Source organism: Leptosomus discolor, chromosome 6, assembly GCF_034619465.1.
Source record: "Leptosomus discolor isolate bLepDis1 chromosome 6, bLepDis1.hap2, whole genome shotgun sequence".
In the NCBI taxonomy this organism is placed as follows: domain Eukaryota; kingdom Metazoa; phylum Chordata; class Aves; order Leptosomiformes; family Leptosomidae; genus Leptosomus; species Leptosomus discolor.
In genome coordinates, this window is record NC_141396.1 from 38396043 (window position 1) to 38415600 (window position 19558).

The 19558-nt window shown below is 44.5% G+C and overlaps 1 protein-coding gene across 4 annotated transcripts in view; it reads right to left on the reverse strand.

Annotated features, from left to right (window-relative positions):
- P4HA1 (prolyl 4-hydroxylase subunit alpha 1) overlaps positions 1-19050 on the reverse strand; it is a 35906-nt gene extending 16856 nt beyond the window's left edge. For 3 of the 4 annotated variants that reach the window (XM_086467479.1, XM_086467478.1, XM_086467476.1), the window contains exons 1-7: positions 18989-19050; positions 10446-10562; positions 9424-9520; positions 6947-7098; positions 4456-4593; positions 1633-1872; positions 34-224 (exon numbers count right to left, since the gene is read on the reverse strand). In XM_086467479.1, coding sequence (XP_086323605.1) covers positions 34-224; positions 1633-1872; positions 4456-4593; positions 6947-7098; positions 9424-9520; positions 10446-10533 — 906 coding nt within the window. In that variant the 5' untranslated portion in view covers positions 10534-10562; positions 18989-19050. Of the gene's footprint in view, positions 1-33; positions 225-1632; positions 1873-4455; positions 4594-6946; positions 7099-9423; positions 9521-10445; positions 10563-12760; positions 12789-18988 lie in introns of those variants that run through there. The other variant, XM_086467477.1, reaches the window with a different exon arrangement.
- Positions 19051-19558: the final 508 nt, after the last annotated feature.

Sequence of the window (19558 nt, forward strand, 5' to 3'; positions counted from 1 at the left end):
TCATACATTTGAAAACAGTCTACTCCACTTTACCATTTTGAGACCCTCCCCACGGCACAGCATTTCATACTTCCTTCTCTCAGGCAGGTAATCCTTTTTCTTAACCTCAGTTTCTTTCTCCATCTGGTCTTCTGAATCTGTACTGGACTTATTTGCTTCTTTTTCTTTAGCCATGATATATTCAAAATATTTCATGTTCCCATTTGCTCTTTGATGTTCCGGATCTATTGAGAAAGAAACAGACAAGTATCACTGGCAAGTTTCCAACTGGTGAAGAAGTATCCAGAAGAGGCTATTGACAAAAAGAAAACAGATGCACACTACTGCTTCTCAAATAGAAATCAGAAACATCTATTCTGGTTTGAGAGCATCCACAGGATAGCTAAAATGCTGAGCTAAGCTGGAAGCGATGCTAGCCTGCAGCATGCACACACAGAATCATAGAATCATTCAGGTTGGAAAAGACCTTTGAGATCATCAAGTCCAACCATCAACCCTACTCTATCAAGTACACCCCTAAACCATATCTCCAAGCACCACATCTGAACGACCTTTAAACACACTAAGGGATGGTGACTCAACCACCTCCCTGCGCAGCCTATTCCAGTGCCTGACAAGCCTTTCAGTGGAAAAAATCTTTCCTAATGTGAAGCCTTAACCTACCCTGGTGCAACTTGAGTCCGTTCCCTCTTGTTATATCATTAATTCCCTGTGAGAAGAGACCAGCACCTACCTCTCTACAAATGTCCTCTCAAGGAGTTGTAGAGAGCAATAATGTCTCCCCTCAGCCTCCTTTTCTTAAGACTAAATAGCCCCAGTTCCCTCAGCCGCTCTTATTTATCTATATTTATTATACATCCTTACTCATCTGAACGAAAACACACAACGAGCTTTCAGAGCTAAGCTCAGTTCATTCCATTAGGAAACTGCTTACTGTGAGACCAGGATCCTCAGTAGGCACAGGGGTCTAAGCATGAAGATAAAGGGTTTGGCCATTCCAGCCGATCTCACCAGAGAGACAGACAGAGGAACAGGGAAGGGAGAGAGCTGGGCTGTAAACCTAGAAACTTCCCTGAGGGGAATTAAGATTTCTGGTGACAAAGCTTTTCCCAATCACTAAATCTACAGAATTAGCTTCAGTTCATGAATAAATGGTTCTCGCTAGCCTTTGCTATGTTAGGTTTAGTTCTGAACTTTCCACCACATCCTTTACACAGTCAATCAGTGAATATTTACAGAAGCATAAATACTTCTCATATTTCATAAAACCAGAACCTTAGCTCACGGTTTGCATTCTGTATTTCTTTGTTTTCAAAGTTTTTCATCTCAGGTACGCTTAATTTGCATGTAAATAATCTGCAGAGATTTTGGTATTACCAATTTAGTTTTAATTTCATTAATTTTGTTCTTGCCTGTACCTAAGTGGCAGTATTCTCAACACAGAAAAGTAAGGCACACTAAGAGAACCAAATTTCAGGCAGTCATGAGTAAAACGGGTAAGCGGTTAGAAGCCAACAGTGTCAGGAGGCAGAAAATACTTCAATAAAAAGGCACAATCCTTAACTGTGACGCTTTCTGGCATGGCAGTTGAGACTGTAACTGTGGCGAGCTGCGAATCTCCCTCTCACATACCCAGTTCCAGAAGGCGTTTGGTGAGCATCATGGCTTTGCCCAGATCCCCCTGCTGATACACGGCATAACTCAGGTAGTCCAGAATGTAGACTTTATCTGCAGAAGACACTTCTCCCTCATCCAGTTGTTTCAGAGCTTGTTCCATCCAGAGCTCAGTGTGGTAGTAGTCAGCTTCAGTGTAGGCAATCTTTCCCAGCTCAAAGCAATCTTCAGCTGTTAAAAAGGATTTGTGCTTCACACCTGTATTTAAAACAAACAAACCAAACACAATTTACACAGAATTCCAGACCAGTCTTCAGAGTAACAATCAAGTATTTCTTATTCTTCACAGCTCAGTTTATTTCTGTTCTTCAACATCTCCCTTCTGTGGTGGCTATTTGTTGAAGACTCAGTTTAAGTATCTGAAGCCTGTAAATCCTTGGCAGAACACGAAAGCAGTTAGATGCATTTTCCATTGCCAGAGTACCAGCAACTAGCTAAATGTCTTTACCATTACTGGAAAATAAAAATAAAAAATAAAAAAAATTTTTAAAAAAAAAAAAAAAAAAACCAACCTTCCTTCTTCAAAATCCCAAACACTTCAAGCAAGAGCAACAGTAAGCCAAATATGAAGTTTCAGAAATCTTATTTTCAAAGCTATTGCATTATCACTTTCAAAGCGTTACTGAAGCACATCTTGTTAGTGACAACTTAGTGGGGGGAGGAAAAAGAAAACATCAGTCAGTAAATTCCCAGCTGCTCAAGATTGTTGAAGTCAGACGTTTTTAGAAACATTTGAAGAGACCTCTGACAGATTAAAGCCCTAGTAAGCAAATTATACATTCCTATTTTTGCGACTGTAAATTAAGGCCCAGTGAAAAAACAAATTTAATCATGAAAAAAGGAAACAGGACCTGCCAGTTATACAGCTAAAATTACATTCCTGATTACATCTTAATACATCCTGAATTTATATTACAGGCTCCAACAGCTGCATTCGAACAGGGGAATTCTTCTGCTGAAGACATGCCGTAAGAGATTAAATAGCTGAAGAGATAGCCCATGAAATGCAGTGTCCCACAGAACAACTTTGTTTCTGCTCACTAATTAAACGCCTTGTGGTCAATCCCGTGATGGCCAGTGCATTCCATTTTCTGAGCCTGAAGCTGCAAACTCTAAAATAACACAAAGATTAGGGGAATGGGGTGCAGTGGTGGTGGAGTGCTCTCAGACAGAGAGAGCCCCTGGAACGAGTAACAGGTTGCAGGGCCATAGCCTGGTACATTTAGAAGCAACATGGCACCCACACATGAAAAGGCGACTCTTATAAGCGTGCTAAAGACAGCAATCATCAAATAGGGTTGACAGTTAATATAAAGAAACAGCACAGCCTGTAAGGCAGGAAAGAGAATTAGTAAGTTGTATGACAGTAGTTAAGGTTCTGAGCAAAACTCAGTGACCTGGCCAAACAAACTCCCTGAGAAGGAAGACAAGGAGCACAGACAAGTGATCATGTGGGATGTGCCTCTCCAGAGCTCTGAAGAGACCAACCTATTCTCTTTTATGTTTCAGAACTTTCAGGTTCTACAATTACACTTTATCACACACCATCCGGACAGCTTATTGCCTCAAAAGCAGCAGTAAACTGCAGTCCACCTGAAGCACTTTGTCTTGTATTTTTGTGCTGTTTTAAGAAAACAATAACAAACTGTTTATTGTATTAGAATGAATCTGTAGGTCTTTGAGACAGTCTTGAACTAAATCCAAAAGCAAGGTTATACATCATACCATGTAAAGCCAATTACCCTTAATTTTATTAGGCATCCGACCACAATGAGTGCCTGCAAAACCACAGATGGATTGTACAGATTGATTTTTTTTGCCACTTAGCATACTACTATTTTCAAACAGAGGAAACAAGGAAAACTCAGAGAAAGAGTCTCCTAACAAGAAGGAAGTGTGTCTTCTCCTGCATATAAATCTATTAAAGATTACTTCAGGCAATGCTGCATAAGTTCAAGCCTGCATATGCATATGACACCCTCTGTCTTTTGTGTTTCAGTTTATATACTCCATGAAATTTAAGCTCAAAGAAACTTCAGTCACTCCCAACCGGAAAGGTCCTGAGAGAGAAAGGGATAAGAAATGACACAACTGTTTTGTTAAAATGCATTACGTTGTGCAGTAAAACTACGTATCTGTCAGCACGCAACTACTTCAACACAATGAAAATCCGTGCGCAGGCAAGATTTTATTGCTATTGATTTTTTATTAAAAGCTATTAACACTGAATTATCTTACCATAACTAGAAGACACTCATGGACTTCAACTGTAAAGAAATTTTCAAGTTCTAGCATAAGGAGAAAATGAGCATGTGAGTAGAGTGAGGAGAACAACAGGACAAAGGAGAGCCTCAATTCAGAAAGAAACTTGCATTCTGTGCAGTGCGTTCTATCCACATGCACTTGTGTGCTGGCAGAAGAAAGTCCACCAGGCAGGAAAGCCAAGTGGATGTAGTTTCTGACAGAACTACCACAGCAACACACCCGACAGCATCCCAGAGCCAGGCAGCTCTTCCTGAGTTCCTCTTCACCAGCACAGCCTGAAGCAAAACGTTCTTCTCTCTTGAGGCACGGCAGAATTAAAACCGACACCTACGTCAACCTACGTTCAACAACCACATCACACCGCTTTCCGTAAAGTACTCGCTAACTCAAATGTTTCCCTGTTGTTACCTTCACACTACACAGTTAAACAAGATGCAACAGCACCAACTGATTTGCGATCAGGACATTTAGTAAAAGTTCATGGCGTCTTCTGAAAATAACATCAATGACTCTTACCGGGAAGATTCCCTCTTGAGAGGGTGTCTGTGTCCAAATTGTAAGTGTCTTGAAGCCGCAAGAGGGCTTTTGCTGCACCAGTCTGATCTTCGTCATTTGGGAAAAACTGCCGCTGGATAGTCATGTTGGAGATAAAGCCTAGGAAAGACAGTGAAACATTTGGCCTTCTTTGTCCCAAGAATTCTATAAACTCTATGCATGAAATGACTCCCTACTCCAGGGAAAAGCTAACATTTCAGGAAAGGCCATTAACAGAGCACCGACAAATGCCATTAAGTTTGTTTCTGAAGGACAGGAGTACCCTTTCGGTTTCACACAGAAACTGTTTTTGTGGTACAGGTTAAAAAAAAAAAAAAAAAAGCCACACACAATAAAAAGACCACCCCGACATGGAGAACATTACAGGTAACAGATTGGTAGTTTCTGCAACATTCTGCTCAATCCACCTTCTATAAGGCCTTTCATTTAATAACATGGAATTTACAAACAATGTAGAAGAGGAAAAAATCAAACAGTGCTAAGAATAGCAGTGTAAAGATTAAGGCTGGTCAATAAAAAGATGAAAACCAAAAATGCTGATGTCTAACTACAAACAGCTTTTGCAAGACCTTAGGCAACCAAGCAGCCACTATGAACCTAACTGCTTTCTGTGGACTTGGGCATTAACATAGTTACACAGCAACTTGAGAAACACACAAAGTTAAAAAAGGTTTCTCAAGACTCACCTTCACACTACTCTGAATTGAACTCAGGGTGCATATTGAAAAGTCAGTGTTTTGATTGTTTTTTTTTGTGAAAAGAAAGCAAAGGAACAATCAAAAGAAAAAGCTGGGGGCTAAAAAAGGCACCAGGACAAGCAGGTTCTATAAAGTAGAAAAATATTCTCTCTAGGAACCGTTCCTGGTCACAAGAATCACATGTAATCATCTCCCCTGTTACAAGAGGTCCTACTCCTCTCTGGTGCACACACACAACCACTGCTGTTGGTGTAACTTGAAGGGCCCTCCTGTAGAGCTAAGTGTATTGTCCTCTCTTCAGCAGGAGAACTGACACCGTTTTTCCCCTTCTGCTCGGGCACAGTCCAGAGGCTGGTGGGCTGCTTGCACCAAAGAGGGATATGGAACTCCAGGAAGCCAGGAGAGCAGAACCCACATCCTGGTACACGCAAACACCAAAAGGAACAGCATCAACCAAGTCCGCCATGAGGACCTCAGTTTGAACAAACTGACAGCCACTCTGGCATTCTCAGAAAAGCAAATTTTCTACTCAACAAACTTTTTGTCCCAAGATCCAGAAGCACAACGAGCTTTACAGTGTTAACTAGGGACAGTGCCAATGATTGTTAAGTTCATTTCCTATCCACCAGCAACAAACTAAGGAATATGACCAAAACCAGACCAAGCGTAGCACGCAACATTCAGCTGCAAAACCATCCCAAAACCAATGAACTGGCTAGATTTGTGATTTCTGCCACTCTCTTGTAGTCCTTTTTAACTATTCAGACCTGATAACACTATTAGTTTATGGAAAGGTGTTCCTGCTTTAAAGAAATACTATATCCTTTCACTCCTGTGCATCCTTTCTTTTACTGCACTACGCTTCCCCCAATATTTTCCTTTTTCCTGACAATTTTCTGAAACCAGAACAGTCCCACTTTTTTTTTTCCCTCCTCATTCAGAAGGACCGAAGATGTGCTGGTATGGACTGCGGGCTGCCTTTTCAGTTGTCATATTCAGTCCCTCACAGCAGCAACTGGGAAGCTAAATGTGCTGAATCCTCATCAGAGACTAACCCTGGGTCTTTTCTAAAAGCTTCACTTTTTTATCATTTCTTACTACAAACCTACATCTGGTATCAGTTAGGTGTTGAGACAGATTCTCATAGGTCACATATAATCATTCCAGCTTCCTTGGTGATAAGTGTCTTTCACAGTCAACTGCCCTGTTCCCTATTGAAGAGCTCCTATTCCTGCTGAAGAGAAGAGGCAGCAAAGTGTTTACTACACTAATTCAGATCAGTTCCACAAATGTTCAGTCTCTGCCAACATTAAGGTTTTGAACCATCCCACCTTAACAACTTCGGGCATACCAGCAGCAACAGCACTTGACAATACTCAAAGACAGCTCCACACGTCTTGCACTCAGAAGAGTTTCGTTCCCTTTTTTCTGTTCAACAGAGTAATCACACTTAAGAGATAATATTTCCCAAAATACTAGTTTGCAAGAAGTGGTAGAGTACATGAAGCAAGCCCTGATCCCTTGCAAAATTTAAAGCATACAAGGAGATTATTCTGTTTAAACACTACAGTTTTCCCAGACTTTCGTGAAGCTCAAATTACAGCACACTGACAGCAAAATGGCAGGTCTTCTAGGCTGATTTTTTATGAAGGCACCTCAAAGCCCAAATTCAATTCAAACCATGACATGTGAAAGGCAGAGTCAAGTAAATGCAATTACAACATGACCCTTGTTCTTACCACAGGCATGCTTACCATCTGACATGTCCTTCAGAACCAGGCTCTCCAGTTCACCCCACTCTGTGTTAAGCCGTTTCATCAACTTGAATGCATTTACAGGATGTCCCAAAAATCCCTCTGGGTCTTTTGTAGCAGTATCTGTCAGCTGATCCAATTTCTCTGCCCATCTATAGTGAAAATATACATTCATCTTGTAAAATTCTGCCAATGCACTATAAAAATTATTTCAAGCTATTCAACAGTCTTCGCTAACAAAAAACCCAAAACAAATTGCAAGCTTTTACAGTATCGATATATAAAGCATTCCTAGAAGGAACAAAAGGGGCTTTTTTCTTTCCTTTTTTTTTTTTTTTTCTTCTTTTTTTGTTTTAAATTTTCTTCCTTAGCTGCAGCCTAAATCTTGTGTTGCTCTTTATTGGAACACTGCTGAACAAACTCCTTCCTACAAATACCGAATGTAGTATGCCAGCAGTTCCATTGTGAGCTTTCATGCAAGACTAATCAAAACCAAAGCTTTACCCACATTGTTTATCTTTTAAAGCTCTCTTTTCTAATGTTTACAAGAAGGTCAATGCTTCTCAAATTTAGACACGCACTCTTAAATCTACAAGCCCCTTGCCTCCCACCACAAAACTGTCTTCCATACTGTAAGCTTGTATTAAGAAACGTAGTTCTCATGCTCCCAAACGAGGAGCCCAGATCAACTTTCTGGTGCTACAGTTCCGACTCCACAAACCTCCCTAACTCTGCCCAGGACATAAGCCATTCACAACTCCAACGCACTGTGAAGTGAGCACACCTTTCAAGAACTCTGCTGTTCATCTGTCATGTTCACAGAGTCTGCTCCAGTCTCAAGTCATGAAGCACATCAGTCATGCCATAACAATCAGTGCTATGCCACTACATGTCTGCAAAGCAACCAAACTTCCCCTCTCTACCCAAAACAACGCAAACCTAGAACACGAAGACATGTAACAACACCCTGAAAACAAGATAAACTAATATTAAAAAAGCCACACCCCCCCAGAGGATACCAAACATCAACATCAATGGAAAGCAAATACAAAACCTGTAGCCTGGAGGGAGCTCTGTGTCCAGAATTTGGTACGCCTGAGCTACAGTTGCCTGCTTTACCTGAGACAGGTAGATGTTCACTACTGTTAAAGGCGCCACTGTTTGCATTCACTCTTCCCACACTGTCTTTAGTGGTATTACTGCGCTCTGACAGCCCCTGTCTGGGTTCCTGCCAGCAGCCACGTGAATGAAGGGGTTCCCTCCAAAATGGAGGGCTCAAAGTGCTCCCATGGATCAACTCCAGCTTCTAGCAAGCTGAAGACTAAAGAAACCAATTTCAACAAATTGTGCATTTCCCACTGCATGCCTATCAAACCTAATGAGTAGCTGAAAGTCACTGCAACCGTGAGCCACAACCATAAGGCCAGGATTCCTTTCAAGTACTTTGTTTCACAAAGCCTCCACCACAAGCCACTCACAAGGCATGAGCCATCCTCCGCATTTCAGTGAATTACCAACTTCCACTGAATTTAAGTCAACACAAGCTACTGATATCCTTCAGCCAAAGCACAGAGCCGAAACTCAAATGACGCTGGCATTTCTTCCAGGTTCTTCCATCTCTCTCTGACAGTCACTTTAACTTTTCTGACCTGTCAGCAGGCACCTCTAATATAATAAAAACAGAGCTGCAATGCTTATATGATAAGCTGTATTTATGCACGTTTGGATGTCCAAGCAGCACACTCGCATCTTAATTTGTAGCTGTAAAGAATATACTTGTAACATTCCAAACCTATGAGCAATTTCAACTCTGTATTTTAAGTAATAAAAATAAATTCAGTCCAACAAAAGTATCTTTATTCCTGGATGGATTTTTATTTCTACTGTGATAAAATCTCACATATTGAGCTCTGGTCCTCACGTCTATAGAGCCGAGCAACATAGTAATGACAACAGTCAGGTTTCTTGTTATTTTTAAAAGCAGTAGAGAAGTTTTATTTTACTTTTAAATCCAAACATAGCATGCAGAAAGAGTCTCTGCTCTTGTAGTGGGTTATTACTATTCATTGGTTAGCCACTCATGAACGGTAAGGCCACACCAACACTTTTTAGCGTTCTTTACATCTAGCGTATCACTGCAGTCCTTCCAACACTCATCTGGAGACTTCTTGGGTTTCAGTTTCCATTAACCAAATTGTCACTGCAAGATCTACACTCCCATGGGAATTACGTGCAAGCAGGAGTCCTAAAGTGAATGTATCGTACAGAAAGCAGGTTGATTAGATTTCATCATTAGAAAGCTGCATAAAACAAACCAATGGCTCGGAGATAACAACTTAAAACTCAGCAAAACCTGCTACTTTAAGCTTTGCCTCAGAGAAAAAATTCCACAAATTTAATCAGCCTTGGGAAACACTTTTTTACATAAGGGTGGACTCAAATTATTAACTATTAGCATTATGAAACAAGCTGCTTACTTTTTGATCTGTTCCAGCTTGCTTTCTTCTGCCTTAATGTAATCTTTCAGTGACACCACCAGATCTTTTTCTGTATTAATTAAGTCTGTCATATGACCTAGAAAACAAATTAGTTTGGTTAGACAAGGAGAAACAAACACACCACCCCCCCCCCCCAAGAACTGTGAATAGAGGTGCTCTTCCTCTCTTCTACTTTCTTCCCCTCTTCAACTCTTTCTTCCCCAAAGTCCTTCTGCATTTGCTTAAATAATCCTGAACAAGCATTTGGGTAAGGCTTCTCACCCCTTTTTTTTTTGAAGGTGAAAATCTTATGTTGGAGCAAGCTTGTTGCCATGGAAATTAACATAATATCACATATTTATTATTACAACCAATTTAGGATTCATTTTGAAAAGGAAGTAGGCTGCAACAGAGTAATTTTTCATTCAAGCATACATAATGTAGAGCAAATAAAGACAAAGCTACAGAAATATACACAGACAATGTTTGATATACAATACTAATCTAGTGTATTATTTTTGAGATTACTTGCATGACTTCAATGGGTCCCCTAACAGACACTATTATTAATTAATAATTGCTTCATTTCCTGCAAGCAGACAGCTGAACCGGTTCATACAAAGTGATGCAGTCCACATCTTCAACTGTGTCATAGGCCACCAGAACCCAAGAGAGAGTATGCTGACATACTGGTATCATTATGTACCTTCAACCGCTGTTTCGCTTGCTTCTACATACGTTCAACAGTCCACACCAAAATTTTGTTGAAAATCCAATACCTAAAAGAATACGTAACGAATACAAAGCCTAGCCTGGGTCATTAGACTAACTGGACTGACTTAACTCAAAGCACGTTTCTCCCAAAAGAAAGAAGTCAGTAAGGTCATAAGAACTAGTAAGTGGAATTAGTTCTGTACCAATTAAAGCCTTGGGTGCCATTAACACATCATTGTAGAATCAGTTTTGAGAGCCGTCAAGAAACTCTTTCGGCTACGCAGCGTATACACCAAAGCATGTCTCACCAATGGAAGTGAAGAAGTCCGTATGGGCATAAGAAAAAGGCAGCAGAAGTCCAAGGGCTATGGTGTACCAAATCTTGTGGAATGCCATAGTTGAACAGCGGTCACCTCACCACGTACCTAAGAAAGAAACATCAAGTAGGTTAAAAATCCCTATTCACCGAAATTGAATCTGCCTTCAAAAGAGAGAGCTGCTTCTCTTGGAGCTACCACTAGTTCTTGAGGTAGCAGAATCTTGATAAACAGCTCTCACAGAGGACTGATGCCCTTCTGCAGACGTTCTTACACTTCTGTCTTGTGCGGTAAGAGAGGAAAAAACAACTTGGAAACAGGGTCTTCACAAACATTCTTCATCTTTTTGACATCTAAGTGTAACAGGTTTGCATGGCAAGGTTGGGGGGGGGGGCGCGGTTACAGGGGTGGGTTCTGTGAGAAGCTGCTAGAAGTTTCCCCTACGTCCAACAGAGCTAATGCCAGCCGGCTCCAAGATGGACCCGTCACTGGCCAAGGCCAAGCCCATCAGCAACAGTGGTAGCGCCTCTGGGGTAACATGTTTAAGAAAGGGAAAAGTTATTGCACAGCAGTAATTGCAGTGAGAGAGAGGAGCGAGAATATGTGTGAGAAACAATTCTGCAGACACCAAGGTCAGTGAAGGAGGAGGGGGAGAAGGTGCTCCAGGCACCAGAGCAGCAATTCCCCTGCGGCCTGTGGTGAAGACCATGGTGAGGCAGGCTGTCCCCCTGCAGCCCATGGGCGGTGGAGCAGACATCTGCCTACACCCCGTGGAGGGCCCCCACACCAGCGTAGGCGGATACCTGAAGGAAGCTGTGAACCTGTGGGAAGCCTGCACCGGAGCAGGCTCCTGGCAGGACCTGTGAACCTAAGGCGAGAAGTCCACACTGGAGCAGGTTTGCTGCTAGTGACTCCATGGGGGGGGGGGGGCGGGCCACGCTGGAGCAGTCGGTTCCTGAAGGACCGCGCCCCATGTAAGGGACCCACGCTGGAGCAGTTTGTGAAGAACTGCAGCCCGTGGGAAGGACTCACACTGGAGAAGTCATGGAGGACTGGCTCCCATGAGAGGGACCCCACATCGGAGCAGGGGAAGCGTATGAGGAGTCCTCCCTCTGAGGAGGAAGGAGCAGCAGAAACAGAGTGATGAATTGACCCCAACCCCCTTTCCCTGTCCCCCTGCGCCACTCGGGGTAGAAGGGAGAGAAATTGGCAATAAAGTTAAGCCTGGGAAAGAAAGCTGGGGGCGGGGGGGGGGGAAGGTGTTTTAAGATCTGATTTTATTTCTCATTACTCCTCTCTGAGTTGACTGGTAATAAATTACATTTTTTCCCCAAGTTGAGTCTGTTTTGCCTGTGACGGTAAATGCCAAGTGATCTCCCTGTCCTCATCTCGACCCATAAGCCTGTTGCTGTATTTTTCTCTCCCCTGTCCAGCTGAGGAGGGGGAGCGATAAAATGGCTTTGGTGGGTGCTGGCATTCAGCCACGGTCAAACCACCACACTAAGACACTGCAGATAGAGCTGCCTCACAAAAAGCACCAAAAAAAAACCCAAGATCAAACACTGAAAAAACCCATAATATCAAGCTAAAACATGTATTATCGAGTCCACCCACCTAATGAAAAAAAGTGTTTCCTTTGCTCAGTCAGAAAGATGCCAGTGGAACAGGTCTAAATGAAAACCCTCAGAGTAAGTTATTTGGATATCCCTGCCCTTCAGCTGCCCCCACCGCAAAGCCAGCCTGCCTCTGTACCTGACACAAAAAGCTCCTCTGTCGGCTGGTTCGTAGTTAGTGCCTGGATCAGTCCATAGCAGGCTCACAGGCAGTGCTTTCTCCCACACACAGCTGCCAAGCTCTCAGCCTTTCAAGATCCTGAACCCTTTTAACAGCCTAGGATTTCCTTGCTACCACATACTTTAAAAGTAATTACACTGACTCAGAATTCGCAAGACCTACTTTTTTCCAAACACAAAAGCTTAAACTCTCATCTATTGTATTTGCCCAGAAAAAAAAAAAACACCGCACGTACTAACAGAAACTGTTCTACAGCTCTTCCAATGGCAAGACAACTGATAAAGAAAAAAGGGAAAAAAAAAAAGCAACATCACAAAGCAAGCCCAGCTACAAAGGGGTTTGGCCTTTTTTCGGAAGAAAGCAATATGCTTTTGACTGAGTTGACAGTACCAACAGCAAACAACACAAAACCAGGCGTGCCATTCACACAAGAAAGGTGTAAACAAAAATCAGGAAAGCGCAAGAGTCACACCCAAAGGAAAATCATTCCACCCACAAGTGGAGATACTAACTGGGAATGCTCCCTTGACTCCGGAGGGCAGCATCTCTTCTCATATTGCACCCAAAGGTCAGGAAGCAGTTCCCTCCTTTCCTTTCCACATCCAGCACTACAGGAAGAACGGTACTCAGGTTCAGATTTCTTGACTCTCTGGACTGCCTCTTGGACACAGCAAGCACAGTTCCACTGGCACTAACATGAACACCAGGAAACTCATACAAGCCCAGCAAAGCAGCACCATCTCCAACTCTTGTAAATAATCTGAAATCTGCATGACCACAACTGAAGGGCTGAAATGTTCTGACACATTTGATGGCAAAAAGTAAGCTGTAAAGTAAATATCTGGAGACAGAAGCCTGGAGTGCTGCTTTTTCCCCAGTCGAGTCGGACACCTCAGCCTCCCAACGCTCTAAACCAGGAGGTGTGTCCTCACCTCCTCCTCGCTTGGTCATCCCCTCCACAGGCAGCCAGGCAACAAGCTAAATCAGACTATTTCAGACATAACTAATTTAAAAAAAAAAAAAAAAAAAATCCCCCAAAAGCTCATTTCACCCTAAGTTCAGTTCTCATACAGTTCACTCACAGCCACGTAACATCCATGCCACGACAGGAGCGCAATTTGGACGTAGGAACTGGCAGCCAAGGACAGCAATGGAAGGCAAAACTGTTGTTTCTGGTAGCAGCACAGGTTTTATCCCCTTGTGAAACTCCAGCCCTAAACACACTGAGCAAACACAAAACCCTCCAGCCAGCCTGTAACACTTACCTACTTTTCAGCACAAACCAGGGATGCTGGTAAGGTCTATACAACTGTACCTCCCTCTTCTGTGACTAATCAGTCTCACTAAACAAGAGCTCCAATTGAGCAACTGCTGGAAATTACTGGGTCACATCTGGAATGATGAAGTTTTCCTGCTGGCAAATTTCCTCTCACTCTTAACTTAAAAGAAGCTGTACCCACGTGTGCCAGGACACTAATGTGTACCTGCACTCTTCCGGAAAACACTGCTCAATTAATATTGCCAAGTGCCACCTCCTCATTCAGCACTCAAGCAAATACATCTCTGAATCAATTACAAAGCACAAACAGTTCTACTACATGATAAATATTTACCAGCGTTATCAGTGGGCAGAATTCATTGAGCTATTTGTTTACTGCACTCAGTGAAACACAAGGAAAGCTTCATAAAGTTTACTTTGTACTATTAATCGGTATGAAACTTCTCTAAAACACAAACCAAACAAAAAAACCCCATCAAAATGGTGATGAAAGCAATGCCTCCTCTCCACCTATGGCTCTTAGTGACAGTCTTCCACCTCACACAGCAGAATGATGCCTTAAAGCCTGTTTAAGTAGAATGTTTTAGAATCATTTTTCCTCTTCTCTACCTGCCTTTACAGCCTGCTCCAATACTGGGCTGAACCCAAACGCAGCTGCAATGCTTTTCCCTCCTCACACCTTCACAGGCACACAGCAGAATGAGCACATGGCAACAGTCACAAATTGCAACAAGGGAAAGTCTATGTAGGCACAAAGAAGAACTTTCTCACAGTGACAGCAGTTAGGCACTAGAAGAGGTTGCCCACAGAAACTGAATTTCCCTTTCTTGGAAGAATTTCAAAACTAAACGGGACAAGCCTGCACACAGCCTGACCTAACCTCCAAGCTCACCCAGCTTCAAACAAGAGGTTAGGCTAGATGACGTCCAAAGGTCACTTCAAACTTCATTTTTCTTTCCTTTCGCAGTCTCCGGATTCTCTGTCACTTGCAAGGACTCAGACTCCCATAGTAGCTTTCAGCCACCCAAGACTACCTCCCTCCCAGACAGAATTCAGAGTTGGAAACAGAGCCCAAGGCAGCAGCCAGCCAAGCTTTCACTGCCCTAACAGCAGTTGCTAAGTAGCACGGCATCAAAACTACTGCAAAAGGATCAGCTACAGGTTCCCAAATCAACGAAAATAAAGCTCACTTAAGATAGACACTGGAAATCTCTTAGGCACGCAAGCTGCCAAATAAGTAGGCTTAATTTCTTCCTGTCAGTGACATGAAGTAAAACAAGACGAAAATCCTCTCCACATTATTCCTGTCAGTCTGACTCTCCTCCTCAGCCGTGTCCCTCCCTCAGGCAAACACAGACAGCAGTTGAGCATCTCACAGAGGAGGGAATCCACTACCCACATAGAGACGTGGGAGTCCCGCTGACAGCCTTAACACAGGAGCTTCCTAACTTTCCGTAAGTAGTATGTTTGCTAAGCTTTGAAACAGTAAAACATGGCAGAGCAGGGAAAAAAAAAACAAAACCCATGAATGGGAAAAAATAGCAAAGAACAAACAAACGTGTAGATACAAATAAAACAAAGCAGAATTGGACGAATGAGAGTGCCAAGCACAGCACAGGATTCCCCAGACAGCGGGAATACACAACAAATGCCAATTCAAACGGCAAAACTTAGAGGCGGGTTTTTTGAGGACTTTTAAAGAGTTCAGCTCTGCTCTACAAGCAGAAACAACCTGCAAGAGTCGTAGGAGAGTGGCCGTGCATGGCAGCATCCATGCAAGCAGAAGGAAAAGCAAAGTTAAGACGAACTACAAGGAGTGATATAACCTCACAACGATTAAGGTCACGCTAATTGGTGACCAAAGCCTAAAGCATTTCATTGAAGATGCTCATTATACAAGTGTCCTTACTGCCAATTCCAAGCTGACAAGTGCTTACCAGGATCCACAAAACAGACAGAAAATGGGAATGGAGGGTGTACTTCAACAAGGAATTATTCTGGAATGGCTCTAACCTAATTCCAAAACAGCTGCTTTATTTAGGTAAGAAATAAGTGGCCCACTCAAAATTATGTCTGCTGCAAAGCCAAGAATCAAAACTGTTACCACCAAGATCCTCAATTTTTGATTTAAATACTGGTCCACTCTCACAATCCTTACTGTATCCCACTGTATGTAAAAAAAATATAAAAAAAGAATCAGTTAAACTGAGCTGAGTTTAGGGGGTGGGGGAGAGGATAGCACCAGAAATGATAGCTGCTCACTGCACTAAACCTCTACTGTCTCAAGAACAACTCAAGTTATAGCCTCGTGACACAATGTGACTGGAAATACTACACAAAAGCAAAGAACTTTCCCAGGGGAAGTACCAAGAACAGCTAGCTGTCATCATTGCTTACCAGTCTCACAGAACAGAAACATTAGAATCCAGTTCCCTAAGATCTCTAGTATGTATATCTAAAGGCTGTTTTAAAATTAAGATCCAAACAGAAAGATTTTCTAGAATTGCTGCTAACAAAAGAATGTGGCATAGTTTAGGCTTCTTTTTAACGACAAAGTTGTAATATAAGTAATTTTATATATAGAAAGTAATTAATAGTCTAATAAGAAATGAGAATGAATTCTAGAGTCCAGTAGGTGATGTGTTTTAAGTATCATTTATTGCCAACTTGAAGATGACATTCCTGAGCCTAACTACAGAACAGGTGTGGTCATACACAGATTTGTACCCAAGGAACCAAAGCAAGTTTTTCTTTGGTTTCTTCCAGACTAAGACTGAACGGACGCACACCTTTCACAGCCCACTTGTCTTAACTTTCTAAGCAGAGACGAAGAACACTGGTGATGGAGCAGAGCACTTATCTTATTAGACAAAACAAGAGGAGGCTATCCTTCTATTTATCCTTCTGCTCAAGGATCAGCAGAATATCTATAGAGACACACAGACTGTTTTCAGATATTAAGAGTGCTTGTAAAAGCAAGCAGGACAATCCCAACGATCAGCTAAGAAACAGTAACAGATAAGAGCTCTTTTAGGCTGAAGCTAGCCCCACAGGTGGTTCTCCAGTAGCAAAAAGCCTGCTCCTCTTGAGGGGAACAGCAAGGCATTCTGAAATTATTGCAAGAACGTTTCCTAGAAACACACAGCACAAGCGACAGCAAACATGCTGTTTCAGCACAGTCTTTATTTACAGTCTTTCCTCAGTCAAGCACATTTTTTCAAGTATATTCTTTTGGACCACTTTCTTTAAAAAAAAATAATGTCCTTATCTATATCAACCTCAACACAGAGACAGAGTTTTCCTCCCATAAACCTCTATTTACCCTTACTCCTTCCACAGTGTTACTCATTATCTGTCATTTATGTTTTTCAAACTGCACTGGGTATTTTTTAATATATGTGAACACCTCAAAATCTAGCTATAAATGCTAGACTTAAAAAACATTCATTATGCATCAACATTTAAGCTTCTATAGCTCAGAGCACCACTCTCTCTTTGGGCTGGAGGCACAGCTCTTAACGCAGTCAGTAACCCTGCTGTCCAACCACAGTTCTGCAGCAGCTCCTGTCCATGCCACCACCTCAGCTGTGCCAGTAGATGACCCGTCACGTGTAGGGCTACACAGTGAATTAGCAAAGGGTGCTAACTCACACTAGCTATTTTTTTGCTGGGAGGGGAGGTAGCAGTTTCCCCCCATACACCCATGCCTGATTTGGTTTGTCAGACGTATCACCCCATGTGAAGAGCACACATCAGCAGGTGCTTAGGGCAGCACTGCCGCTGGGCAGCCATTCATGAAATGGTGCTGCTTCTTCAGCTTCTAAATGAATTAACAGCTAGAAGAGATGTGCCTACCTATGCCACAACCACTGCTTAAATGGCAGAGTTAACACTCTTAACATAGCAAGATTTAGGCAGATTCCTGTTACTTTGAGTCCTGGGCTGGGGGAAGAAAGAGGAGAAAAAAAAGTAGTCTAGGTCAAATAGAATGCTTTGTAGTATGGTTCAAGACATTCAGATGTATCCAGCAATGATCCATGGTAGTAATGGGTACAGAGCAGCAAGACAGAGAACTTCTCTTACCCCAAAAGCAGGCCTCCTCTTCCCAGACAAACTGGAAACTCATCACCTTTACACCTTCCACCCCTGCCCAGGGTACTGCCTGCATGCTTAGTGAATGGTCTTTGGCATCGTAAGAAGCTGCATTTAACATTTATCTACCTGTGGTAACCAATAGCTTCTTTCATTTACTAAAACCTTGAGTGCTCAACTTCTATGTATCTGAAGTAGGTGAACACTTAAGCACTCAAGCGCCTCTGCAACTTCTCTTAGTGAATTCAGCAGAAAAAAAACGTGTGAAACAGAATGCTGGGCAACCCTTTCAATACCTTCCCTCTGTAACTCTGAACTATCTTTCTTCTAAAAACATCCAGCTTTTCTGGGGAACTGGAAGATTTACTCTAAGCATATATACCATTTTTATTTACTCTTCATTGAACAGCACGCTGAAGACTCCATGCTGGAGTTTTTCCTTCTAGACAGGTTGGGTCCTATCAAGATACTCGCTCAAGGGTATAGCTTACCGCAAAGTTAGATGCGAGATCGGTTTTACACGAGGCAATTAGCTGACTCCAACCCCAAGGAGTATAAAGAGAGGGAAATCAAGATAAGCCTCATTCCTCACGACGCAATTCCTACACACGGCTCCCGTGGTTACAAACAGCGTGTGACAACCAGCGCAGCCACTCCAGCGTTTATGCAAAGTAACTTTTCATCCATCCGAGCATGAAACCGTTCCAGTGCCCGATCACCCTTCAACCCCTGCCACAGCGCAAACAAGCGGCCCACCAGCTGCACCGAGCTCCCTCGCCTTCGGCCCCAGCAGCGGCAGCCCCTGCTCGGACAGACGCCGACGGCCGGCTGCCAGCCGGTACCCAGCAGACCCGGGGAGGTGCCGCAAAGCTGGGGTGGGACCGGCGGCCGGGAGCCCACCTGCGCCGCCGGCCGCACGCCCCCGGAGGGGAACAGAGGCGGGCCGCGGCGGGGAGCTCCAAGCTGCTCCCGGCCGAGCACAAGGGACGGGCCGTACGGCCGCGGCGGCGGCACTGTTTAGTCTACCAGCTGCGGGGCAGCCGGGCGGGCCGTCGCGGCCCTGCCTGCCGGCGCGGCGGCGCCCTCCCGCCCTCCTCCGGAGGCTCGCGGCTCCCGTTACGTAACGGCCGCAAGGCCCGGGGCACCGGCCCCTCACCGGGGGCGGGGACACACACACACACACACACACACCGGTGGCGGAGCGCTGCCACGTATCCCCCACATCCCCGCCCACGTAGCGGCCGCCGCAGCGCCCGGACCCCGACGCTCCCCTCAAGGCGCGCCGCATCCCCCCGACCCACCCACCCACTCCGTCCCTCCTTCCCACCCGCCGCCGAGGAGGAGGAGGAGGAGGGCGGCCGGGCCTCACCTGCGCAAACGGAGGGCGGCGGGTGGCGGCGCGCGGAGGGGGCGGTGACACCGGTAACGGACACCCGCGAGCTGCCCCGTGGCGTAACCAACCGCGCGCGACTAGCCCCGCGGGGGCTTTTATAGGCGCCCAGGCCACGCCTCGCCCGTCCCGCGCGGGGTGGGGCGGGGCCGGCGGCCGGCGCGCTACGTGAGCTCGGTCACAGCGGCGGCCGCCCCACTGCGCAGGCGCCGCCGCCGCTCCTCCACGTGGGCGCGCGGCCCGGCGGGTCGCCCCGGCGGCGTGTCGGGAGCGCAGGGCCTCGTGGGCGGCGGCACGGAGGCACCCGAAACGCTGGAGCTTTCTTTTGGGAGCACAGCGGGGTAATGGAAACAGCGAACACGGGAACCTTCACCGGCACAATAAACAAACACCCTGAGAAGTATCCAAAAGTGCCAGTTTTGGAATAAAAGTTCCCCAAAAAGGCCTAAAGCGGCGGGGTCGCTGCTTGCCGCCGGGGTAGCTGAGCCCTGCGCACGTGTCGCACCTGCCACCCCGGCAGCGTCCCTCCGCTCCCACGGGGCACCGCGC